The sequence below is a fragment of the Podarcis liolepis genome, assembly GCF_965112155.1.
Source record: "Podarcis liolepis genome assembly, chromosome: 8".
NCBI classification, from domain to species: Eukaryota; Metazoa; Chordata; class Lepidosauria; order Squamata; family Lacertidae; genus Podarcis; species Podarcis liolepis.
The window spans coordinates 45,369,822-45,396,933 of NC_139560.1; the positions used below are offsets into that span (position 1 = coordinate 45,369,822).

The 27,112-nt window shown below is 42.7% G+C and overlaps 1 protein-coding gene across 2 annotated transcripts; it reads left to right on the forward strand.

Moving 5' to 3' along the window:
• ANKRD29 (ankyrin repeat domain 29) lies at positions 1 to 25,998 on the forward strand. Of its 2 annotated transcripts, none has more exons than XM_083517797.1 (10): positions 1 to 380; positions 4,293 to 4,403; positions 4,904 to 5,002; positions 7,704 to 7,802; positions 12,771 to 12,869; positions 13,884 to 13,982; positions 17,142 to 17,390; positions 19,904 to 19,999; positions 20,532 to 20,630; positions 21,891 to 25,998. In XM_083517797.1, the coding sequence occupies exons 1-10, from the start codon at positions 345 to 347 to the stop codon at positions 21,972 to 21,974; spliced, it is 1,071 nt and encodes a 356-aa protein (XP_083373923.1). In that variant the 5' UTR covers positions 1 to 344; the 3' UTR covers positions 21,975 to 25,998. The 2 variants fall into 2 exon arrangements, with proteins under 2 accessions (XP_083373923.1, XP_083373924.1); XM_083517798.1 differs by having other exon boundaries at positions 17,292 to 17,390.
• Positions 25,999 to 27,112: the final 1,114 nt, after the last annotated feature.

A 27,112-nucleotide genomic window follows, 5' to 3' on the forward strand; every position in this document is an offset into this window, starting at 1 on the left:
AATTCACCATAGTTGCTAGGTCAGCCGCTTGCGGTGTAACCTAAGCGGGCGAGGGAATTCTCCGAGGGGGCAATGATGAGAGGGCAAAGCGTGCAAGCTGCGAAGGAGAGCAGGCCTCGTGCTGCTGCTGCCTGGCTGGCTGGCAGACTGCCGCGGCTCTTACTCAGACGCCGGCTCGGGCGCGGTGCTGCTGCTGCTGCTGCCGCCGCCTGCAGCCCTGCAGCCAGCTCTGCTCCAGCGGCTCCGCAAGGCGAGCCAATGATCGCTGTCGTGCCGACGCCGGGGAAGGCCTGGGAAGGAAGTGCTGCTGGGGAAGCGATGCGGCTTCGCTGGGTTTGGCAGGCATGAATCGCTTTGGGGATCTCACCATGTCCTTCAAGGTAAGCTTTTCCCCAGCCGCGCTGCTGTTCGGCTTCTTCATCATCTTCCAAGTTCTCCTGCGGCTGTGACCCGTTATCACTGCAGATGCCATGGCAGGCCTGGCTCAGCGGCTGCCTCTGGCTTTGCGGGGCAAGCTGGGCTCATCTCTTTTCTCCTAAGCGCCAATGCAGCTGGCGGGAACCAGGTGGCTGGCTAAAGCAATGTTTCCTTTTTATTAAACGGCGATCGGGGTGGGGGAGTGTTGAAAGGTTAAGCGTGTGGAGTGTGGGTGAGGCATTAATTTTCAGGCTCTGTTTGAGACTGAGTCTGTGTGTGTGTGTGTGTGTTTTAAACTGAGCGGTGCCGTCCACTTCAGGATGAAGCCTTTCACCCACTAATCCCAGATGTGCGAAGGCTGGCCATGTTGAGTGGTGAGGGGAAAGCTCTCTGTTCATGCACAAAAGCACTCCTCTTTTCTCCTGCTAACTATTGCACGTGCTGTGTGGCGGATGAGACCTAGCATCAGAAACATGCCCTGTGTGGAGCAGTGTTGGAGGAGGAGATGTTTTCTGCACAACGCAGACATAACATGTCTGAGGATGCTGTATAGAGAAAAGAGTTTGCGCTGAATTATTTGTGTATTTATTATTAATATTCCTGATACTTTTTACCTCAGAAGTAATTCAGGAAGTCTCAAGGCAGCTCACAGCAAAACCAACACAGACTGAAAAAATAATAGTTTTAACATAGCAATTAAAGTAACTGTGGATTATAATAATTTCAGTTTGTGTGCAGTCAAGCACCTGCTGAAACAAGTTGGCTTCTGCCATTGGCCAGAATGCAAGGAACAAGGAGCCAAGCTGGCCTCACTCCACAGAGCATTGCATATTTTACATGCCACAACCAAAAAGGCCCTCTCTCTTGTATCTTTATGTCTGCCCACGCCCACTTTTGCTCACTACAGTGGTACCTCGGGTTAAGTACTTAATTCGTTCCGGAGGTCCGTTCTTAACCTGAAACTGTCTTAACCTGAAGCACCACTTTAGCTAATGGGGCCTCCTGCTGCCACTGCGCCACCAGAGCATGATTTCTGTTCTCATCCTGAAGCAAAGTTCGTAGCCCGAGGTACTGTTTCTGGGTTAGCGGAGTCTGTAACCTGAAGCGTATGTAACCCGAGGTACCACTGTATTATATTGTATGAAATTTGAGGCTGTGTTACGCAAGAGGGGTGCTGTCAAACTTCCTGCCCCCGTCACATATTGAAAAAACAAGTTGAAATTGTTGCACTGCATAGCCTTGCCCCATTCTGTAGACATGTGCACTGGCCATAGGATTCCCTATCTGAGTGAGATCCCTGGTACATTTCCATCAATAGTTTCTCCACTGGCTGGCAGTGGCTCTCCCGTGTCTCAGGCAGGGATCTGTCCCGTTCCTTGTTACTTGATCCTATTAGCTGGAAATTCTGAGTAATAGTTCTGAAAAATGAAGGTGATGCTTGTCAGTTGTTCCTCCTTGGTTATGCTGTTTAGTCAGAGAGAGCATGTTATCGTACTAGGGTGGTAATAAATTAAAATAGGCCGGACTTCAAGGATTGCAGTAAGAAGCCTAAATCCACATAACTCACCCAAGTACATAAAAGAGAGGAGGATTATAACTCATCAGAAAACAGGTGACAATTGATAAAATGAAATGTTCACCTGAAAGTGTGCTCATTGGTCTCTATATTATGCAGTTCATGTACAGTGGTACCTCGGGTTACATACGCTTCAGGTTACATACGCTTCAGGTTACAGACTCCACTAACCCAAAAATATTACCTCGGGTTAAGAACTTTGCTTCAGGATGAGAACAGAAATTGTGCTTCGGCAGTGGGAGGCCCCATTAGCTAAAGTGGTGCTTCAGGTTAAGAACAGTTTCAGGTTAAGAACGGACCTCCAGAACTAATTAAGTACTTAACCTGAGGTACCACTGTATTCTTGTTTCTTTAAACAGATACTTTCAAGTTTGATGCTGTTTGCAAATATTTAATATTTCTCTTCAACCTGCGTCTTATTGCAGAACATTTTGTTCATTTGTATGATTGTGTTTTTTATGAGCGCTTATTATTGGAGTGCTGGAAAGCTAAAGTGCACAAGCTTCCAAAGAAGAAGAAAAAACAAGCACAATGACACAAAGATACGAAGCTTTTTGTAGGGAATGACATAGTAGTTTGAATTCAGAGAAAATAAGCTTTTCCAGAGACAGAGTAGTTGGATTTTCCTCAGGAAATGGGCAACATCTCAACAATCCCCTAAAAACAACAATTATGTCATCTGGAGAGGATCTATCTTTTCCTTATGCCCTTTGTTAAGCTTTTACCCAGATAATTTTATTATTTTTGGTTGGTTGGTTGATTAAAATCGACATAAATTTGTATAGGAGTAAAACAATAGAACCCACCCACCCCCGGTCTCTGTTTTTGGAAAAGATGCACATGTGTCACATCCAGCTCCATTTTAGAAGAAGCATTCCCTCCTGTGTAGAATAAAAAGAGGGTTTTCTCTTCTAAGGTGACACCTGCCATGTATTGTAATTGTAATCTTTAAAACATCTAACCTGTTTTGTGATTCACAAGCAACAACTTTTTAATTGATTAAAATATTTTAATTGAGTCACTGCACTGAATAATTATCTGAATATTTAAAGCCCAGCCCTTTGGAATTCATTGCCATGGTCTTGAGGCACACAGGGTGCGGTGGAATTGCATTGTTCCTTCTCTAACTATGGCTAACTATGACTCTGCCTCATTTTAGCCATTCCACCAGCATGACAACATAGCTTGTGTTCCTCTAGCATACCAGGGTGTTGGTTCTGCCAGATTTTATGCCCCCTTAGCTGCGGTATGAAGGACACAGATGGTGCTGTGGTCTAAACCACAGAGCCTAGGGCTTGCTGATCAGAAGGTTGGTGGTTCGAATCCCCACGATGGAGTGAGCTCCCGTTGCTCGGTTCCAGCTCCTGCCCACCTAGCAGTTCGAAAACATGCCAAAGTGCAAGTAGATAAATAGGTACCGCTCCAGCAGGAAGGTAAACGGCGTCTTCCGTGTGCTGCTCTGGTTCGCCAGAAGCGGCTTAGTCATGCTGGCCACATGACCCGGAAGCTGTACGCCGGCTCCCTCGGCCAATAAAGCGAGATGAGCGTCGCAACCCCAGAGTCATTCGCGACTGGACCTAACGGTCAATGGTACCTTTACCTTTAGCTGCTGTATATTGAATATAGGGTTTTGCCCTAAAAACTATTTTTGTGTGCTTGTTTCACAATGGTCTGATCCCTTTCTGTTCTGATGCATATCTTATCCACCCTTTTGTGACCAAGGGTGTTACAGGTGAGCCAGGTTGGTGTGCTATGTGTGGTCTTTCTAGAGCAGAGCTTTCCAAACTTTTCATGTTGGTGACACGCTTTTTAGATATGCATAATTTCGTGACACAGCAATTCAGTTTTACATCATTTCGCAACACAGTGATTCAGTTTTACTATCAAACTAGAGGTTATACTAACCCCTTTCTAGCCCCAGGAGGAGCCTGGGGAGCGTTCACGCGACACACCTACACACTGCAGCCGATACAGTAACGTGTCATGACACACAGTTTGGAATGCTATGTTCTAGAGCATAAAATAATAACTCTATGCTTGCATTAGTGTGTAGGCCCAATACCCACAGGGTAAGAAGGTGTTCTTCGAGAGTCAAATGGGTGGAGAGCAGCTTTCCTTTGCGGAACAGCTGTGTTTCTGTTAACCACTTAAGAAAACAAAGCAGAGAACATGCACTGTTAAAAGCAAAGGGCCCATGCCAGGAGAGAAGAAAAAAGATCCCTACTAGCAAGACTTCACAGATATCCCCGCGTTTGTACAGAATAATCTGATTTTTGTTGCATTTTGGTTTTGTTAACAGAAGGAGACACCACTTGCAAATGCTGCGTTTTGGGCTGCGAGAAAAGGAAACTTGGCACTTCTCCAGCTGCTGTTGAACAGTGGGCGTGTGGATGTGGACTGCAAAGACAGTGTAAGGACTTTGTGCATGACAGGAACAGATGATTTGCATGTGTTTGCATAATCTGGTCTAGCGGGAGAGTGGGGAAACTTGACATGAATGCATTATTTTCTTCATATTGAGTGTGCTCAAAAGCAGGAGTCAAACAACACGTTACATAGCAATTACATGACTGGGACTCCCCTTGTGCTTTTATTTTTCTTAAAAAGCAGTTTGCACACCTTCCAACAGTTTGCAAACCCTCCAACATATTTCAGCAGAAAATCGAGACTCACTGATCTGGAGTGCTGGGATTCATTTTGCACAGAAGCCACAAACCCTAGCATCCTCTTGTGCTCAAAGTATGGGAACTTTCAATAGTTGCTCAGCAGGGAGCACAAAGCATTTTGCGTGTGCCAAAAGGCCTTCCCTTCTCTATTGAGCAGGTGCAGAGAAATTATATACAGCCTTCAGGTTTGCATGGCTTTCTATCCTATTTTTAAGATAATGAGTTTGTATTTCTTTATGCCCAGCTTGGTTCAACAACGCTTATGGTAGCATCGTACTATGGTCACAAAGAATGCGTGCGAGAATTGGTGCTGCAAGGAGCTGATATCAACCTTCAGAGAGAGGTACGGTAGAATTCTTAATTTTTAAAGGGATTGCAAGAAAGACTGGGCCAAAATGCAAGATTCAAGACCTATTTTATTGTGAGAACTTGTGGCTGTCCGCAATGAGTGACATATATGCGGTCAGCAAGTTTGGGTCCTGGTTAGTAGATACGGCTAAGGGCCCCCAAAGATGAGCAATAGGATGCCACAATGCCCTAGTTATTACGATTAGTTCCTGATGTAATAAGCCAGGATATGCATGAGCGTTGTGTACTTGTATACAGTCCCTATGCAAAACAACAACACAAAACCCCCCACAAAAAACAAGCCAGGAAGCTCAAATTAATGATAGATTTCCATTTCATATAAGCCAGGAACAACATTGATGGCTTCTAAAGAAGAGGATTAGGAAGCCAACTTTCATTTAATTTAAAGTTGGCTTTTGAATCCTGGCTTGTTTAGAATCCACCTTAAGACCCCAGTTTGCACTTAACAGGAAACTCGGATTAACTGCAGCTTCCTGGTTTATTTCTTCGCTTGTGGGGAGCTAGCAAGAGCAAAGGGGGTAGCTGGAGGTACATGAAGGTCATACATAACCTAGCCAATTAAGCCAGGATTAAATTGTGTAAACACGGCCAGTATCTTTGACTGATGGCAGAACGCAGAAATGAGTCAGAATAGTGGAGTTGATATTTTGAATTTCCTTGGTTACTTGCAACCAGGATATCAATCTCTTGCTGTAGGGTTGTCAGCCTCTTATCTGGCTTCTGTACAAGCAGGAGACATCATTTGCCATTAAACAGCAAGCAGTGTAGTTCAACTCAGACTTGGCTTGACAATTGGAGGTTGCTATTCTCCCAGGATGGTGCTTCTAACCCCCCTCCATCGTTATAGCATTTTAATCAACTTCTTTCCTAACAGCCTTTTAAGTGCCTGTCTCAAAAGGACTACAGGATATAGTGACAACCACATCCTCATTTTAACATATCCTGTTTGTATGCACAGCTTTTAATTGCAGCTCTCACTGTTGCTTTTTAAACTCAGAGAGAAAGTTAATCACCAGTGAAAGTTGCCACCTTTTCCATGGTAGGGCTCCTCTGTTTTGCATATCTGTATGACAGGCAGAAATGCAACAGGTGGAGATTTCCTTATCAAGGCATCTCAGCACTGGGAAAGGCTTCACACATTAAGTTTTTATCTGTCATGCAGATATTAAATTCACAGATACCTTATGAGAAGAAGGAGTGGCAAGCTTGATTTGGTGATATCAGAATTCCCTCCAGTAGCAAATAAGTGGTCTGTCTAGGCCTGCATTAGAATTATTCAAAAACTTAGCATCTTGATAATGCACCAGGAGCCTGGAGTCATTTTTTCCTGATAACAGAAAACAGGTATATGTCTAAAGGATGACACAATTCTCATCTATTTACAAAATATGTGTGTATACCTGTCTTGGTTACCTAAAATTAAGATAGTGGTCCCTTTGATGACATCTGCAAATTGCAACATTACCAGATCTACTGGTGGATAATAGCAGTTTTCCTAGATGAATTTAAAGATGGTTAGAATTGCTTTAGAAGTTGCTGGTATGAGGCTTTCATCCAACAAAGCCCTTAATGTATGTGAGCAGCTCCATTATCTCAGTGTACTTAAGCATCTGATAAAGAGACCTAGGAGAATAAAGCTAGCATGTCCACTTGACCTAACTCTGAGAATGTCGTTTGAAGTGTTCCTTCAACTAGGGGAAGGCATAGCAACAGATCTCGCTAAACTTATTTTAATGTATACCCCGTTTGATGTACAGATGACCGGTTTGCCATATGGTTGCATGCATGCTTTTGTAGCTAACCACTTGGTAAATGGTTTAATGTATTTGTTCCTAGAGCCAGTGTGGTGTAGTGGTTAAGAGTGGTGGACTCGTAATCTGGTGAACCAGGTTCGCTTCCCCGCTCCTCCACATGCAGCTGCTGGGTGACCTTGGGCTAGTCACACTCCTTTGAAGTCTCTCAGCCTCACTCACCTCACAGAGTGTTTGTTGTGGGGGAGGAAGGGAAAGGAGATTGTTAGCCGCTTTGAGACTCCTCAGGGTAGTGATAAAGCGGGATATCAAATCCAAACTCTTCTAGATAATTTGGGATTGTGGTTTAAAACAAATTCTAGAATGGTTATAATACAACATCAAATCATGGGTTATGAAACTGGCTTCAGAAGCTCTCCCCACTGAGATGCAGGAGGAGAAAAAGGGAGGGGGAAGTGTGCAACCCAAGTCATGTGCACATAGCACTAACTAAACCATGGTTTAACATTATTTGTATACTAGGCCGCTGCCTTCCTTTTCCCTCACAGCTGTGTTACAGAAATTTAACAGGTTGTTTTCTCAGTTGTTCCATCCCCAAGCTATGAAAAGTAGTATCTTGAATTTTGGCTTTGTTACTCATTTTGAAAGTTTTTTTTTTAAAGTGTTGGTTGGGAGTGATGGGAGTTGTAGTCCAATACAACTGGAGGGCACAATGGTTGGGGAAGGCTGTCCTGGAATCTTCCAGAATAGAACCATGTGGGAATGTTTTAACTGAAGAGCAGCTGCTGCTAGATATGAGAATTTGGATTTGTACATTTCAAGCATTACCAACTTTAAAATAAGGTTTTAAAAGACATTGTTATGTAGATTAAATGAAATGTACTTACATACCTAATCCATGGGCTTTATGTTTCTCTTTTTCAGACTGGTGCCACTGCCCTGTTCTTTGCTGCACAACAAGGTCACAACGATATCGTGAAGTTTCTCTTTGAGTATGGAGCCTCCACAGAATTTAAAACAAAAGTAAGAGATTGTGCTTGGCTTTAACACGATGATGAATTTTGGCAGGCAGGGATTTGGCATGGAGAGCAAGTGAGAGGCCCATGATATAATTTTGCTTCTTGCCACACAGTTAGTTCTCTGGCAGGACATATGTTCGGCTCAGGCTTTTACTGCTCCATTTTCATTGTATAAGTGCTGCTCCATTTCCTAATAATTTTTACTCTTTCCGTTGCAAAAGGGCAGAACCAAAGCTGACCAGATTGGTTGTCTCTTTTATGCTACCCAGTGGTGTGAAGTCAAGAAGCAATATCTAAAATGGAAAAAAAGAAAGACAGAAAGAGGCCACTCTGCTTGGAAGTCAAGTTGTATGGAATTTACAGCTGCAGGCACTCAGGCAGCTGGATTTTCTTGAAAAGATGCTGTCATTTCATGTTTAACATGACAGGAGTAGCTACTGTATACCTGCCAAGATAAGACTAAATAACTCATGTACGGTCAGATGACCGTGGCCTGAATTGTGAAAGAACTGACTCCTTTCTGTAGTCAATGCCACCTGCACAACTGCTTTAGGCAAAATCTGTTTCTTTGTGCTAGCATGAAATCACCTATGGCTCATGCAAAATGCACTCGTCTCACCTTCACCTTTTCTACTCTTGCTCTATATTCTTCATATTAGGGAATAATTGAATGTAGGGCAATTTTCCCATCAACTCTTGCTGTTGGCCACCTGTTAAAACAATTTCTCACTGAATTTAACTGAACGGAAGCAAACAAAGCACGGAAGTGCACAGATTTGGAAGAGATCTTAGAGTGCTAAGGAAGGACAGATCCACAGAACTGAAGCACCAGTTCCTGTCCTTAGTTTTATGGGACTTAAGAGTCTGTGGCTGCGTTAGTCTCGGAAACAAGGGTGGTATCCAATTAAGTTTTACTTAGAGTAGACTCATTAAAATTAATGGACCTAACTTAGTCATGTCTGTTAATTTCAGTGGTTCTCCTTGGAGTAAAACTTAGCTGCATACTACCGAATGACAGTATTCCAGCCTAGTGCACAAAACTGTGTTGAACTTGTTTTGTTACATTTACAGTGGTACCTCAGGTTACATACGCTTCAGGTTACAGACTCCGCTAACCCAGAAATAGTACCTCGGGTTAAGAACTTTGCTTCAGGATGAGAACAGAAATCGTGCTCCGGCGGTGCGGTGGCAGCGGGAGGCCCCATTAGCTAAAGTGGTGCTTCAGGTTAAGAACAGCTTCAGGTTAAGAACGGACCTCCGGAACGAATTAAGTACTTAACCCGATGTACCGCTGTATTTACTTCTGGAGTTCTTTCCCTCACCCTCACCAAAACCTTGTTTTTTATTTATTTCATACATGTAGTGAACCAAAGCTGAGGCACTGGCCCAGCTTGAACATCTCACAATAATTTAGCATGATGAGAACAAGCCTAGCTAAGCCTTTGGCTCTGCTGCGGTGCAAGGAGGAGTTTGGCAGCTTTTTCTTCATCCCCCCCCCTTTATTAACCACAGCTTGTTGTGTCATCCGAACCTCTCAAATTGTGGATGATCATAATTATGAAGCTGGCTTGTTTCAGCAAACTAGTTAAGTGAAATATACTCCGAGTGAAATATACTCCGAGTCGCAAAGTGATTTCATGCTCTTTATTCAGCTCATAGTGGTGAGGAGGAATGAATGAAAGTCCCCTCACAGTATCTGCTTTATATACATTATTTACACAATGGGCTGCACATGATTGGCTAATCCCGGAATTCTACTGTAAGCCAATCATGTTGTGGATTCACTTCTATCTGGAGCAGGATTGGGTGGTTCCTGCCAACCAATCATACTGCTGCATTGTTCTAGGACCAATCAGACTGCTGCATTCTGAATCCTATTGTTCTAGGACCAATCAGACTGCTGCAATTTGGATCCTATTCAACTCAGTACATAACATTAAGGTTATCCATGGTTTAGAGTCCATATCTAATGTAAAAGCAGGAAACTTATCGAACTCTGCACAGAGGACATGCACAGGTTCCCCTTTGCAAACGTTTGCCCTGGAAGATCAAAAGCAAGAGAGATGAGAATTGTGCGTATTTCTTTTCAGAACTTAATGTAATATGAAAATCTATAATAAGTCAGCCAGTGCCAGTGAGAGAGAGGGAGAGAGTGAAAGGGAGCACTCTCTCACATTAAGGCATGCACGGTATTTTTGCTATTTATATACCGCTTAATTATCCAAGGTCTTAAGTGGTGTACATAAGGATGTAGCCTTCTGCATTCATGTGGCTGGGTAGGGAGTCAGGAGAGATTGGCTTTTGCTTTCCTTCCAGATTGCACAGTAACACGGCAGTGGCAATATTCCGAAGTAGTGTTATTGGGATGTGCATGTGGCAGCGGGGGGAGGACTGCAGCAGGGAACCAGAAAAATTAGAGAGCATGCACAGCTCTTTGTAGCACATTGCACTGCATGTTGGTTTGTTTAAAAAGAAAAAGCATTTTGCAATAGCTGAAACCCATTGTCATTATTGTCGTGAAATGCACAGCATCAGCAATATGATTTCTGCCTTGGCTTTTCTGGTTTGAAAAGACCTTGCATGTGTAACGCCAGCATTATGCAAAAGTCTCTGCTTTGATTTGCTGATGTGCAGTTGTGCCAGGATGGTTTTCATTTCTCGGAATTTCCAGCGTATTTGCCAGAGACAGCGGTGCAGCCTCAGCTTCTAATTCCCTACAGATGTAGCCAAAATTGTTCCAGAGTTAACATTAACAACAACTGCATCCAGTACAAAAAAATGATGAGGAATGTGAAACACCTTCCCTAGGAAGCAGTGCTTGTCATTACTTTTTAGATGAGGAGGAGTAGAGAAATGCCTTAAGTGTAGGAATGAGCATTCATGCTGATTTGCCTGCAGGGTGTTTTATACGTTTTCCAGTTAATCGTTTGTTCATTTCACACTTTTCAGTGCTTGTCTCTACCACCTTCCTGTCCAGAAAATGGTCTGTTTCTTTTTTTAAAGTGGATTTGTTACAGACCTCAGAACCTCTGTGGGAGCAAGTTGCTCAATGGCAGCTCTCCATGGTGCTACAACTACCAGCCTTCACCTGTGGGAACTTGGTAGAATTGGGTCAAAACAGCTCTTTCCATTGCTGACAGACCAGCTGAACCGTTTCCATCTCAGTCAACTTTAAGAATGTTTTTACCTCCCCCCATGCTTTTTTCCTTTTGTGTCATGTTTGCATGGAATATCCTCTTTGTAAAATTCATCTGCAAACCATGCTTTGAGGCTTTGCAGCAGGAGAGCTGGATAAAAATGTGTTAAATAAATAACACCCGCCCCCCACTGCTTACCTCTTTTACATCTGCCCCCACCAGTAATGTCACTTTTCCCTCAGCCAGGCTTCAAAAGCCCTGCTAAGAGAAAAAGTAAAAAAGGAAGGAGACTTCCTGGAAATACACAACCAGGGGCAGGATGCCTCACTTCATCTGACCTGCTTTCTCTTTTAATTGTGCCTCCCAGTTCCCAACTGCATGATGTGTGAAAGGGCAGGCCTTACTTCAAGAAACTGACACAGTTTTGTTTTACATGACATCCCATAGAATTGTAGAGTTGGAAGGGACCCTGAGGATCATCTAGTCTAACTGACTGCAATGCAGGAATAGGCCAGTACAGGGATCAAATCTATGATCTTGGCGTTATCAGCACCACACTTTAACCAACTGAGCTAACATGTTGGCAGGGGTGGGGGCTGACTTTTGGAACAAAAAAAATTTTTGGGATCCAGTGCTAGTAATTTTAAGGAAGTCTGTTGTCATCAGTCCTTTTTTTGTAAAAAAAAATAATGTTTATGGGTACTCTCATTTTACTACTCATACATTGAAATACTGCCCCTCAATGAGGCCGAATTTAGATTCACAAAATGTTTAGGGGCGTGTTTGTTATTTATACCCTGCCCTTCTGGCTGGGTTTCCTCAGCAACTCTGGGTGGCTTACAACGTAACTAAAACCATAATAAAAACATCAGTCCTTAAAAACTTCTCTAAATAGGGCTGCCTTCAGATGTCTTCTGAAAGTCTGATAGTTGTTTATTTCTTTGACATCTGAAGGGAGGGTGTAGATACTAAACTTCAAGAATGACTGTAATTGAGAAGTCATAATGTCATAGCCAGTATATTAGGGCCTGTGGCTTTGCAGCAAGACCATTAAAGTCCAAGAAGAAGAAAGCCAAGTTCATGCTGGAAGAAAGAAGAAAAGTGCTTTCCTGTTTTAAGAGACCCTGGATATCAAATCCTTGGATGGGGAATGTTGCTGGAAACTATGAGTGACAGCTGTTTTAAGTAATATAGTGTGGACAAGTTATCAGAAAAAGCCATGTTCAGAATTTCACGTTTTAGGTATATGGGAATTATGTGTTGTTCAGTGGTGGGGTTGATAGCCACATATAGGGACAGTTTCCATTCACTGTGAACTAAACAGGGTCACTTCCAACTCTACAGTTCTATGATTCTTTGAATGTTTACTTAAGCCTTCAACAGGATACACTTATTCCTCCCAAAGTTCTTGTTCCAAGGCCAGGGCTTAAATGTCGTGACACGTTAGTGTGTCGGCTGCAGTATGTAGGTGTGTCATGAGAACGCTCCCCACGCTCTTGCAGGGGATGGAAAGGGGTTAGTTTAACCTCTGGCTTGATAGTAAAACTGAATTACTGTGTCGTGAAATGATGCGAAAATGAATTACAGTGTTGTGAAATTACGCATGTCTAAAAAGTGTGTCAGCAACATGAAAAGTTTGGAAAGCTCTGGCTTAAATTCTGCCACTGCCAGCAGCTTCCCCTGGCATTATCTGCAGAACTTCTATTTGATTTCTTCATTGCTATTATTGTATCGTATTGAAATGCAAGACGTAGGTGGTATTCTACAGCCTTTGTCTTTTCACCTTCACTTGTGCCTATTCTGTGCTTTCTTTTTACTCCCCCACCCCTTTGCAGGATGGAGGCACTGCTCTGTTGGCTGCGTGTCAGTATGGGCACATGAGAGTGGTGGAAACATTGCTGAAACACGGTGCCAACGTTCACGATCAGCTTTATGTGAGTTTACTTGGAGTTGGCCTTCAGCCATTCTGACCCTCCCTTTCCCCTGGAATGTTCAAGGTTTAAGGAAACCTTTCCGGGATTCATTTTTTCTGTTAATGAGAAAGCAGAGTGCTCTGGAACTGGTGTTTCTGTGCTACTTTACGTGCTGGAAAGGAGTTGGTGGAAAATTCAAAGCTTGCCCAGTATGCCAGCTCCTCCTTACACTTTGAGCCATTCTACACATTACACAGAATGAGAAGGCAAAATTATAAGCTCTACATGTTTAATATTGCGCATGGAGATTGGGAATAATGGAAGCTGCCTTTTATGAAGTTTCCCTGCAGAGAGTTCTCTTGTGCACCCAAGCCCAGGAGAGGGGCAGCTACTTCAAACAGCTCTTTTGAGAAGCACTTAAAGGCAGCCCTCCATACTGGAACTGGAATGTGGGGACTGCCTTTAAGCACTGTTTGAAGCATCTAACGTACTTCTCCTGCGAGTCGGTGGGTGGCAGCAGGGGAGAGGGTGGTAGAGATTCTCCTTTCCCACCTGCTGTTGCTGCTGCCCACCTGGTCATAGGAGAAGCATGTGTGCTGCTTCAAATAGCACTTTTGGATAGGATATGAAATATGTAATGCACTTTAAAGCAATGATTGAAAGGAAGTTGTTCTTAAAACCAAAAATCTGATCAGCTTCTGTTGCTCAGCAGCACTCGCAAGGACTTCCACAAGAGGCAGACTTCAAATGCACATTTGCTGGAACCATTACTCAGAAAGCACCAGGGTTTATTGTTTAATCTTTAAATTGATTACATGAAAGACTAGAAGCAGACTAATTAAAGAGCAAGCTTGCTTTCTGCATACATCAATGCTGCAGAAATGTATCGGTAGTTATGAAAAAGATAATTCAGTATATAAGCAGTCTTGCTATGCTTGTGGGCTAATGGAGGAAAGGAAGAGTTCAATGGTTCTGTTAAGAAATCTTTTTTTGCCAGCTTAAAAGCTAATTAAATGTTTTATTTAAAAAATTAAGGACGGAGCTACTTCCCTTTTCCTGGCTGCCCAAGGTGGTTACCTGGATTTAATTCGGCTATTGCTGTCTTCTGGAGCAAAGGTCAACCAGCCAAGGCAGGTAATGTTCAGCATTGTTAAGACACAGACAATGTTTGTTACCCTCCCTTATTTATTTTTAAGATTGATATTGCCTAGATTATCCCCTTCATCTGTTCATGTGCTAAGACTAACCAGCTGTGCCTTGGTGCTGACTACATTCCAGTTATTGGTGTGCCTTTGATATGGAAGTTAATATTTGATCAAATTTGGATACATGTGCTGCTGTTGGGTTTTCTATACAGACTGCCGAGGTTGTAGTTTAACTTCCTCTAATACTTGGCATTTCTGGTTATGCATTCTTACTTAGATTATAGGTATTTCCTAGAATCTGTCCCATGGAACAGTTGAAGGAGGTATGTGTGCCCTGGAATCCTTAGAGGACACAAAAGTCAGGCAGTTAGGCAAGAAATTTGTTCTCTCTCCCCAACAAGACCAGAACAGCTACAAGGGGTGGAAAACCTCAGGCATGTGGACCATATGTGGCTCTCCTGGGCTTTGTCTGGCCCTAAGACATGCTCCCTGCTCAGGCTGCACCTTTTCACTGACCCTTTTCTGTGTCCATCATAGTGCCTTTGCCCGGCTGGAAGGTGTCTGTCAACTGTGGATAATATGCCTGTTTCTTGAGCATGGAAGCCTCTGGGTGTGTACATGTGAAAAAGCCTCTTCACTTTCAGGGCTCTGGGATGTAACATTTCCCCACCCATTTTTGGCTTTGGCCCTGCCCACTGCTGGCATGGGGACCAAGGAACGTTCCATATGAGGGACTGTAAGCCCTTGGGCTCAAAAAGGCTCCCTACTAACAGGAAATGCCCAGTGCCACAGAAATCCGGCTTAAGTCCAGAGCCACCTCCTGACTGAACTATATTGCACCAGAGGTTATTTTCTACGAAGAGTAGATGAAGGTGTAAATGCGGGAAATTGCAGGTTCTGGGTAAGCATTTACATTCACAGGTTGCTGATAACAAGCATGAACACAAGTGACGTAGCTTCTCATTTGGTATTTCCAGGCACACAAAGCCACGATTAACTATAGGATGTGTAAAAATCATGTTAGCATTCTGTGTTTCCTTATTCCTATAACATAAGAAGAACCCTCCTGGATCAGGCCAAAGGCCTATCTCATCCAGCATCCTGTTCTCACAGGCCAACCAATTCCCCATGGGAAATTCACAAGGTGGACCTAAGCGCAACAGCACTCTGTTCTCCTGCAGGTTCCAACCACTGGACCATATGGCCTCTGCAGGTGGTGTTAGAACGTAACCATTGTGGCTGGTAACCACCAATAGCCTTGTTCTCTATTCATTTGTCTACGCTTCTTGAAAGCCCTCTTGTGGGAATGAATTCTTGTGGGAATGAATTCCATAGTTTAAATTTGCACTGTGTGAAGAAATTTCTTTCTTTTGTCATTATTGAATCTCTTTAACATTCAGCCTCACTTTGATTGACTGTATCTGAACTTTTTCCAGTTCCACAGTATCCTTTTTGAGGCAAGGGAACCAGAATTGTATGCACTATTTATTGCCTTGTTCCTCATGTGTTTTTGGAATTTCTGCCGCTATCATTATGCTCTTTTCATTTTGCACCAGCCTGTCCACAGGGTTTCAGTTGCTACCTTGATAAACAGGGCCCAAAGCAATCTAGTCCACAAGTAACCCTGTCACCTCCTCAGTTGGCAGATCTACTGTTGACTCAGAAGGTTATGGCCTGAACTAACAGGTTTACTGCAGTTGAGTCTTCTAAGGTTACTAGTTCTAGGAAACACTGACACCTTGTGACACTGAACTTAATTACCTGCCTCAATTTTGCTAGCTGTTAACTTCCAGACTGAGTGTTTACAGGAAATGAGATAAGATAATAAATGTTGCAGTCCTATATATATCTATTCAGTGGTACTTAGTCCTGGATAATTGTGTACAGGATTGCATCCTAAGTGCCTTGTTTGGTTCCCACTAAGGTCCATGAAAGCCTTTGCATTTTTTCTTTGTATTAATATTTGCCGGCATCAGTCTGTCTCAGAAAACAGTGGAAGAGTGTGCCTTTGTGGGTAAAGTCAAACCGCTGGAGAGTTACAGTGCCTGCTGTGGCTGTAGAGACATGTTTTATTGCAGGTGGGGCAGATGAAGGTGTTTGCTTTTGCTGCTATAGGTGCACCATGGCATTTCTTCTCTCTGCACTCCTCATCACTAAACATATCAAGAAACAAGCATTTCAAATCTTCCCCAATTCTACCATTTGATATTTAAGAAAGCTTGGTGACACCATCCACAAACCAATATTTTTACCAACCCATGGTTGAAAACATACACAAGCTAACCACAAAATTTAACTGCTGTACAGCATCGTCACTAGTAGAAAACAAATAGCAATTTACTTTCTGAAATACAGTGGTACCTCGGATTACATACGCTTCAGGTTACATACGCTTCAGGTTACAGACTCCGCTAACCCAGAAATAGTACCTCGGGTTAAGAACTTTGCTTCAGGATGAGAACAGAAATCGTGCGGTGGCGGCGCGGCAGCAGCAGGAGGCCCCATTAGCTAAAGTGGTGCTTCAGGTTAAGAACACTTTCAGGTTAAGAACGGACCTCCGGAACGAATTAAGTACTTAACCTGAGGTACCACTGTACAGAGTTTTAAATTTGCATCCTGTATAAGCTACAAAGAAGCTCATTTCTCATCTCAGCAGAATTATATATTCTATGGTTGGGAAACTGTTTGGGTTTTTTAAAAAAGATGATGATGCAAGGCTTTTGTAAACTGAATTGGGCACAGGAAGTAAAACTCAAGAAGCTCCTCTCCCTCAACCTTGTTTTTCCACTTCAGCACTGTTTAAACTGTTTATTTTTGTTTAAAAAGAGTCCTTCAAAAGAATACAGAACTACACTTCATGACCTGATAACAAACAAAATAGACTCTTGTCTGCGTTAAGCTTTATAAGGAACCAGTACTTCCTGCTTCTTAAACTTTGGTATAGCATCTGATATTAATTAAGGCGTTTAAAACAGAGAAAATACTGTTTGTTATACAGAGTACTGTTTTCATCTTAATAAGTTATTGAACATTTCATTTGCACTGTTCAAACTTTTATTCAGCCACAAGGACATGCTGAAATATATAGATTCTGTTTGCCTGTTTGCATTCCCTGAACACTGAGCTGAACACGATGTCCCTTCTCCAGGGGAAAACGGGTTTTCATCAAGGATTCAAGTTCATTTTGTCCTTGAGTTCCAGCCAGAATCTTGTGGTGAGCTGCCAGTGCTGTTCAGCGTGCTGCCTGTATCAAACTGATGGGTCCTGTTTTGCATGTTATTTCGTCTTCTTCTTAAAGGATGGGACAGCTCCATTGTGGATAGCCTCTCAGATGGGTCACAGTGAGGTAGTGCGAGTGATGCTGCTCCGAGGAGCAGAACGAGATGCTACAAGGAGTGTGAGTAGCTGCCTTTTGTTTTGGGGGCTTTATATTAGAAGAAAAGGAGTCAACAGTGCTCTGTGATATGGTGGACATGGGTTGGGAGCCTGTATGTTGTTGGAGTCCACCTCCCATTTGCTTCAACCAGCATGGCCAGTCATCAGAAACTATGGGAGCTGGTGTTTAGCAACCTATGGAGGGCTACATGTTCCCCACCCATATTCTAGAACATCTCATTGGTGTGCTGTGGCAGTCAACACTGCAGAATAGGTTGGCTAGCATCCCTCTCAATTATCTCTCATTGCAAGGGGCATCTTACAACAGAAGGAACAGCTTCTTCTGTTTCCAAGTTGGAGATGTTTTACAAAACCAGAACACAGAATCATACTTAAGAAAAAAGCCAATCCCTTTCCTCTTGGTAATAAAAGTGTAAATTAAACAGTTAACCTCTGTCTCTGAGTGGTCCCTGTCACTGTCTGCCATGTTATTAAGAAAAAATGGGTAGGTCAGTAGCAACAAAGATGTAGTGCTCAGATCCACTTGGTTATTTGCTATTTCTCAATAGATTACACAGCATGGCCTTGACATTGAAGGCAAGTTTGAGGACTGACGCATTTTGGAGGCTCAGTTTAAGATCAAGGATAATCTGTATCTAAAGAACCTCTTATCAAATGTTGCATGCCCAGTAGAGTTCTTTTTCTTGAGCACTAGCCTTCTGTGGTAACTGATGGATTTCATAAGGGTCTGCTGTTCAAAATAAAGTAAAGCCCACTGGACATACAGTTCACTCAAATGAGTAGAATATAATAGATTAGGATTATTCATGTTTAGTAAACCACCAACTGCTGCTTAAGAAGAAAAATGTGACGGGCTTTCAAGACTCCCAGTCCTTTATCAGTTCAAGGCTAACAGGGAAAACAGGTCCAAGCATCTTTTCATGTCCAGGTCTCGTGGTTATCCCCAGGTTGCTCCAAGGAGAATAGAAAGCTGCCACCAGCCTTCATTAGCCAGATGCCACTTTGTGTGGTCTTGTCAGGGAAATGCTGCTTCATCCATTATGTAAACCCAGATTTGCCACCAAGTATACACGAAATAGAGAGCTGTAGACATCATCCTCATCACCATTATTATGCACCATCAGGTCCCGGGCGGATTACAATTTTAGAATTAAAAACAGTTAAAACAAATGACAATCACAGGGAAAGGGTGGGAAATGACTTCCTGGTTTATGTATCTGTGTGGTGCATACATTTGTGAATTTCACATTTTTAGGTATGTCCTTAAAACCACTTAGTTGTACATCTATAAATTCAATGTGTGTGCTGTTCCTTTGGTCATAGCAGCCATTGTGGTGGGGGGAGAGTTGCAGACTGCCCTCCTGACACCAGCATTGCTACAGCTTACCTGTACAGGATAAAACAGCAATGGCAAAACTGAGGCTGTGTAGATGCACCAGGGGAAACACCATATTCGCCCCAGACTCAACGCTGCCTTGTAACAATGCTGGTGTCAACAGGGTGGCTGCCCAATAGCAGGCAGAGCTGGTGCTATAAAAAGAAGGAAGGGATAGTAGCAATTCTCCCTTTCTCCTCTTCAACCTTGTTTTGTTGTTGTCGTTTAGTCGTGTCCGACTCTTCGTGACCCCATGGACCAGAGCACGCCAGACACTCCTGTCTTCCACTGCCTCCCACAGTTTGGTCAGACTCATGTTTGTCGCTTCGAGAAGAGTTTGTAGCTTCGAGAAGAGTTTGTAGCTTCGAGAAGAGTTTGTAGCTCTTCCACCTTACTTAATATTTATTTTGCTGCTGCTTAAGCAGTGGAAAGGCCCTCCACCTCCCTGCTCCAAGGTCCTACCTTGAGTGAAGCATTCTCGGCATGCTGGATGCGAGACTGCTCATGGCACTGCTATAGTTTGCTGCTGCTGAAGCCCTATTTAGAGGGAAATTGTACAGTAATTTTAAACCTTTTCCTAACAATTTTAGGTAGTAAATTGCAGCAGGAGCACAGGGAGTCTCGGCCATCGCTCCTAGAATGCTTTACTCCAAGGAATGCTTTGCCCCTGAACCTTTCTTGAGAGAGGCAGGGAGCAAGGAGGGGGCGGGCTTCTGATGGCAGCAAGCATGTCATGCTACACCAGGGAAGGGAAGCCCAAGTTAACCAGCCTCACCACCTGAGCCAATTGCTTCAGTTTGCTGAATGGCGATGCTAGCTCAGTTCAATAGGACCTATTCCTAGATTAAGTGACTATAGGATCACAGCCTTAGGAATGTTTCAATGACAATGTTTTTAAACATCGAAGTCTGCAAAGCTAGGGTATGGATGTCATAAAAGCACTGCTGCTACATGCAGTAAGAGCTTCATGTACAGTAAAGACACTCAAAGCCTGCTTATGGGAGAAATAACATGCTCTAAATGGGTTATAATGAATGGGAGGACCCTTCCCTTATGAATTCTATACAAGAACAAGTCTAAAACAGGACAAATGGTCATCTTCAATTCATGTTTCTTCTCTCTCCTCCTTTCTGTTGTAGGATGGCACAACTGCTTTACTTAAAGCTGCGAACAAAGGATATAGTGATGTTATAGAGGAATTGCTTAAATTCTCTCCTACACTTGGTTTATTGAAGGCAAGTACTGAGAAAATATTTGGGATGCTCAGAACCATAGTTCTCTTGGATGCTGCGGGAGCTCTAATTTCAGTGCGACTCTCGCAGAAGATTGCTCAGTTTGACTCAAAATCCTAAGTTATTTCAAATATTTTTCTAATATAGAGATGTTAATATAAATCAGAACAGGGTCCTGGGTCTTTTCCCTATTACGTATGCAGGCTTCCTCAAACTCGGCCCTCAAGATGTTTTGAGACTACAATTCCCATCATCCCTGACCACTGGTCCTGCTAGCTAGGGATCATGGGAGTTGTAGGCCAAAAGCATCTGGAGGGCCGAGTTTGAGGAAGCCTGACATATGCCATGTCTCAAACTCAGGTGGGTTAAAGTCTTTTTATGCCCACCCATCTGTTGGAAATGGTTGGAAAAGGCTGCATCACTGTTAAGACATCTGAGATTTAAAACTTACGTATTATTATTATTATTATTATTATTATTATTATTAGCAACATCATCTGCATATAGATATATTTTGTGTTTTTGTATATACTAGAATGGAACATCAGCTCTCCATGCAGCTGTTCTTGGGGGCAGCGCTAAAGCAGTAGCACTACTCATAGAAGCGGGAGCAGATCCGCTCCTTAGGAACAAGGTAGTGTGCTTTTGTTTTAAGATTGTCAGACCTTTGAAACTGTTAGGAAAGTCTCGATCTTTGAATGAATCTCTTCGTAGAAATTCTTAGTAATTTTAGCCTGAAGTTTTACATTAGGAACAAAAACAGAGAATAAATTCTCCATATTGTGTATTTCCATTAGAGGGCAGCACAACTCTTGGGGAAAATTGTGTGCGTCAACCATTTTCATCCCACAAGGTAATTCTGTTACCTGTTGCAGCAAAATCATCCAAGTTTCAACTGGCACCTTTAAAGACTAACAAATCTGTTTGGGCATAAGGTTTTCTGGACATTTCTGTCATTGCAGAATTGCACCACCGCCTCTTCTAAACTTACTGGAGCCTCCACAGTATACTAGAATACAAATCTGTGTAGACCAATATAGTATTTTTCCTCCTCAAGGGAAGCCCAAAGTCAATTCATTACAGATCTAGATGCTACTGAAGCCTGAATGTAAATTTGAGTGTCAGCTGATCCTGCTCTCATGAGTTCCAAAGACAGTAATCATGATTTTATTGGAAATAAATCTATGTTTAATAGTCATTCATCCCTGCAACATAGCATATAGAGCAAGGATGGGGAACATGTGGCCCTCCAGATGTTGCTGAACACCAGCTCTGACCATTGCTCAAGCTGGCTGGGATTGATGGGAGTTGGAATCCAACAAGGTGTGGATGGCCACAGGTTCACCACATCGTAGAACCTTTTTGACTCATTTTCTTTCAACTTAAAAGCCAGAAAACAAAAGGCAATAACTTGCACTCCTTGCAGTGTCTTGATGTGCTCCTTGAAGCAGAATCACTGCCCTGCAGCAGCCCAGAGAAGTCACTAGAATATGATGGGATAGCTTGCTGAAGACCCCTTTGGATCTGCCCTGGGGATGGGAAGTGCAGAGTCCTTCAAATGGCATTGGCCCTAGCCTCAGCCACCATGGTCAGTGGTCAGGGATGTAGTCGAGCAACAACCAGAGGACCACGTTAGCTACCCTAATCTAAGTAATTCCTCACAAGCCAACTTTGAATTATAGTCACTGTTAAACAAGCCTGCTGAAAGGCTCAGTAATACAGCATTGGTATATTTTCTCATGAGAAGTGCATGAGTCCACAGTTGAATGTAGCTCAGTGCAGAATGTTGAATGCCGATGCTCCTTTGGGTGATGTTCCTTGAAGTTTGCTGCATGAGAACCAGATGGTGAAAGTCCTTTCTCTGGTTTCCAACCAACTTGTGTCTTGTTTCCAGAAAAATGAATTGCCTTCAGATCTAACGAAAAACGAGCGCATCCTACGGCTTCTGCAGACCAGAGAAAAGCACCGAAAGAGCTAATACAGCTTTGCGTCTCAAGAGAGAGCCAATGAGTCCTGCCCACATTCGCCCTCAAGCAAAGCTAGTTATCCTGCAGAACTGGAAATGTTCTGCTGAGACTCAAGCAACATGCCCTGACTCTTCCACTGTGAACAAGGTCAGGGTTCTCCATGGAGTGGCACTGCTAAGGTCCTAACACCACTGCACTCACCAGATTTTTGTCTCTGGCTTCAGATGCAGGGAAGACTGGGTCGCTAAGTGGCTTTCCTGAATAAAGTCTTTTTCTGCTCCAGAGAAATATTCCTTTGCTGTAGCATTATCTGTTCCTTGAAGTAAACCTCCTGTTTCTTATCAAAAGTTGCACAGGTCTTTTTAGTTGTGCTCTGGCAAGTCCAGTTTGGTCTGAGCCCTTCTCAGGGTCTGCAGATGGCACAGACGGGGGCACCAGCAGTTTGGTTTCTCATAGTGCTTCAAGCCTCCTTTTATAGCTCATTGGTGTCATGGTACCAATTAGGCCATTTGCTCACTGGTGTCATAAAGGTTTCTGATAAAAATGTGGGATGTTCAGTTACTTGCAGCAGCACTCCCCTGCTAAGGCACACACCACATGTTAGATTGTAGTTGTCACAGTGCAGGCGGGCAGGGTTTTCAGGTGGGGGTGCTTGTGGGAGGGGTAAGGAAGATGTTGGCAGGGAGGGAGCAGAGCCCAAAGTGGGTGCCACCCCCTTGGGTCTGTCTTCCTGTCTACCCAGTAGGCTGTCAGGAGAGGGACAGCTTCCTCTTGCTGAATTGAACACCCAGAAGAGAGCTGCTGTGATTAGGCTCAGAGTCACATGCAGCTCTAGGGCTGCAGGCTGCCAGCCCCCATCATGTTGGGATGATATAGCTATTAGCGTTCTTTAATACCAAGGCTCACTTCCTAAATTATATTCTTACTACACACGTAAGTACCTAGTGGTGATCTCTAGACAGATTTCTTATGCCTACTTAATGATGCTTTCCATTTATTTATTCAAGACCTATCTTCCTATATAGAGATGCTGTCTGTCTGTCATCTATCTATCTAATGCATATCTCATGGAGCTTTGCATCTGTTGGTATATTGCCCTTCAAATTATTTATCCAAGTATGGTTTACAATGCGTATTAAGTTTTCCTAAATCTAAGAAAAGCATAATGCATGGTTAAGCTCTTACTCAACTGGTTTGTCTACTGTTTGATCCCAGAAGGTTTTTGGAACTATGTTGAGCAAGCACAATAATACGCTAGGAAGCCCAACCATGCAGAAAAGGCTAGCAAACACATGTTCTATGCAATTTAAATCAATTTTTGAAGAGATTTGCCTTCATTCTGGGATGAGATACTTAAAGCAGGCAAAACAATAAATTTTATTTCACATACTAATTATTTAAAATTGATGCAGGCGTTCAGGATTTGTATGATTAACTGACTGTTAGGGGGAGGGATGTACGCTACTATAATATGGAATAAGGCTCTGTGGCTGGGATTCAACTAAGTTGTTGTGAACAAGCAAAACTCTCCTCCTCTCCCCCTAATCTGCTCTGGAGGCTTGGGGAACCCCAGAGCAGGATTGGGGGGCATGCAAGGAAGGAGAGAGGGCAAAGCCCCATTGTTTGAGTGAAACTAGCAGTACATTGAAGCCAATCCTATGTGTGCCTGTTAGTCCTTTGGAAAATCCCAAGAACAAAGTGAGTAGTGAAAGCCTATTACTCTGTAAAAGAATACAGTTAAGATTATATTTGTTGGATCAAACCAAGGGTCCATCTAGCCCACATAATGTCCTTATTCCAACACTGGCCAGCCAAATTGTTCCTAGAAACACACTTGATGGCAACTGTTGTCCCCCATTGGTATTCAGGGGCATGCTATCTCTGAACAGTGACATTCTAGTTAGTTAACAAAATTTACAGAGCACTTCTATAAAAAACAAACAAACCTCTAAGTGAGTCAGGACTGTGTATACATTACTGTTTACTCTGCATCCCCATTGCTGGTTTTTTAAAGCCGTGTACACACAACATTAGCCACAATTCATATCTATCCCGAAGTTTATTGAGAAATCCTGCTGTTTAATGTTTTTTCCTTGAACCAGCTTCCATCCAAGCTGAAAACTTAAGGTACAGTCACTTCGCAGTTCAGCTGAGGAGTATGCAGTTGAGAAAGCCATTGAATGTGTGCAGATGATTGCTTAATGAATAGGAGTTCCAAAGAGATTGCTTCGCTGTGTCCTCTCTGCCCATTTGTGTGGACAGACAGCGGGTGACTTAGGAACACATCAAACTCGACTGGTGTGTACAACACCAAACAAAAGCAACTTGAAACGCAGCAGGGAAAACAATCTTGCTGCATTTTAAAACTGGTATTGTGTACCTAGCCTACATAAAAGTATACACTATTATAAAGTTTAGCTGTTAAAGCTATTAACCATCAATAGCTTTGTACTGGACTGATACATTTCTCTATCTGGGTCAGTTGAAGGAAATACTAGAGACAGTCACCAAGCCTGTAACATATTTTAGGCACGAGGGTCTACCATAAAGGTGCTAGAAACATGCACAGCATAAATAAATCATCTTTAGTATTTATCAGCTCCTGTGAATTGGACTTCCTTCAGAAACCAGAGCAGCACAGATATCCTGCTGAACAGATACAAACCAATGGCATAGGAGCCTTTACATCAATAAGTGGTGCTAAAAAAATCCTTATGTCTGATAATTCGCAACAGCCTATTTTTCTAGCATAGTCAGGATTGATAACTCCAGGTGCATTGATAACTCCAGGTGCAATATGACTGAAACGTTATCCCAGCTGTCAATATAAAGAGACTCTGTTTATTATCTTTCCCTGTGAACTGCTATGTTAATATGCCAGTTCTTGCTAGTTATAACTAGGTGCCAACCATTGAGGGTCTTTTGTGCTTCTCTAATTGGTTAGAAGTCACGCTACTCAGTTGCTTGTGTCAGAGTGGACATATTTTCAGGGCCAAGGGAAATCAAAATACCATTTGCAAAGGCTGCAGGCTCAAAATTCAGCTGAAATATTTCACTGTTACCTTGGTAAATAAAAACGTTTAAAAAACCCACTTTGCTGTTGCTCAACAGTATTGAGTCATTTTGACGTATGCTGTAGACTTCAAGGATGATAGCTGTTGCAAAACAAAGAGTCTGATCTATAGGAGGAAGGGAAAGAAGTGGTGAAGCAAGGCTCTAATGAATTGCAAACACAGAGAATGCACTTTTCTAATAATATGCTGTTGATGGTGGTTTTTAAAAAGTTTTGGAGCACTAAGCTTAGCACAAGATAAAAGCAAGCTGCTTGTGTGTGTTACCATTAATACTGTGATACATAGTTTAATGTTTTGGGGTTTTGTTTTGTTTATGTTTGTGTCTGGGTTAATTCTCCTTTAAAAGCTGCTGAATTAAAGCCTCTTGCCCTCCCATTTACCTTTGGGAGTTTGGCAGGGGTAGTGAGGGTGCCAGGATTGCTGAAAATGTCAAATTTTATTTCCCCCGGCAGCAGGTATGCCAATGCTTAACACTGGTATGGAAGGAAGATTTGTCTACTGTTATATAATGGTTTGAGAAGGCAACTTATGCTGAGTACCAAAGTATTTCTATGACATTATTTCTGGCATATTGTTATTTGTTGCATTTATCCATTGCTTTATACAGAAAATGTCTCAAAGTGGCTTACACCACCATAATACAAAACAGTTAAAACATATTTATGTATGATATAGAATGTTGCTTGGTTAAAAAGAACAACCCTGGTTATAGTGTCATGTTTTGATATAAGTGTAGCTAGTTAAGATGGTGTTGTAGTCAGTCTTATGGTATACCTGTGAAGCCTTAAATTATATTACAAAATCTGAAGCTTCATTCCTTTTGTGACAACCTTTAGCATTATTTTTTGCAAGATACAAATGATTCATTTAAAACATCTGGCCTATAATGCTTGAATTAAAGGAAGATATATCCAGGTGTAATTTTATAGTTCTACAATAAATTTTGTGTAGTTCAACATTACATGAACTTGGATTAAGCTGTGCTTACTACGTCAAATATCATAATCACATTTCCTTCCAGTGACTTAAAGTGTAAATTGATTCCAAACTGGCCACTTCTTGCCCTCTCTACCCAGACATGTCTCTTTTCACTGTAAGCTATGTGCAGAATTGCAACTGACTTCTGTCGTTCTGGAGATAGAGGATTGTATTTGCGTACATACATCCAGCTATGCTCCATGTACGCTAGTGGGCATGACATAGCCATGTTAGGAGAGGAAGGAAAATACCAATAAAAAATAATGCTGTTGGATTTTTTCTAAGGTTTGAGACAAAATAGAAGCATGCATCAGGGAGGAAAGAGCAGCAACATTATTTGATGACGGTATCATGCAGCTTCCCTGTAAAGAGTGAGTTAACCAAGAGTGGCAATTCCAGAGTAAATACATAGGGCAGGATTCACCTAACAATACTGGCCAGCAGAAGCCCTGGGCAAGGATTTCCACTTGCTTTCCCCACCCCCTGAAATTGCCTTGGGGTGGATGGGATCAGGAGAACCCCCAGTGCAGTACACAGGGGGAAAAGAGGGGGCATTCTGTCTGGCAAGCTGAAGTACTTGTGGAGACAGAACATTTGCCCAAGTACAACGCTGAATTCCACCTCAAGTGTGGAAGCACCCACAGAAACATTTCTCTGCCTTTAAACACTGCCAATGGAAATGAGAGGATACAGTGGTACCTCGGGTTACAGACGCTTCAGGTTACAGACTCCGCTAACCCACAAATAGTACCTTGGGTTAAGAACTTTACTTCAGGATGAGAACAGAAATTGGGTGGCGGCGGTGCGAGGCCCCATTAGCTAAAGTGGTACCTCAGGTTAAGAACAGTTTCAGGTTAAGAACGGACCTCCAGGATGAATTAAGTTCTTAACCTGAGGTACCACTGTACTGTCAAAATGTTGCAGTGTTTGAACAGCAGTTGGACTCCGCTCATGACAGTCTAACCAAAGATGATGCAAATGTAGCTGTTTCTCTTAGCGAGATAGGTACAGAGATAGGAACTTGCTCCAGGATATTTTCCCATTTCAGTATTATTTTTCTCATGCCTTTGCATAGTGCGGTGTCTTTGCTAAATTAT

Excerpts from the sequence above, each read along its gene's own strand:
- ANKRD29 (XM_083517797.1), top strand. The coding sequence starts at position 345 with ATGAATCGCTTTGGGGATCTCACCATGTCCTTCAAG. Across the intron at positions 5,003-7,703 it reads ATATCAACCTTCAGAGAGAG|ACTGGTGCCACTGCCCTGTT; the intron begins GTACGGTAGAAT and ends TCTCTTTTTCAG. Across the intron at positions 7,803-12,770 it reads CCACAGAATTTAAAACAAAA|GATGGAGGCACTGCTCTGTT; the intron begins GTAAGAGATTGT and ends ACCCCTTTGCAG.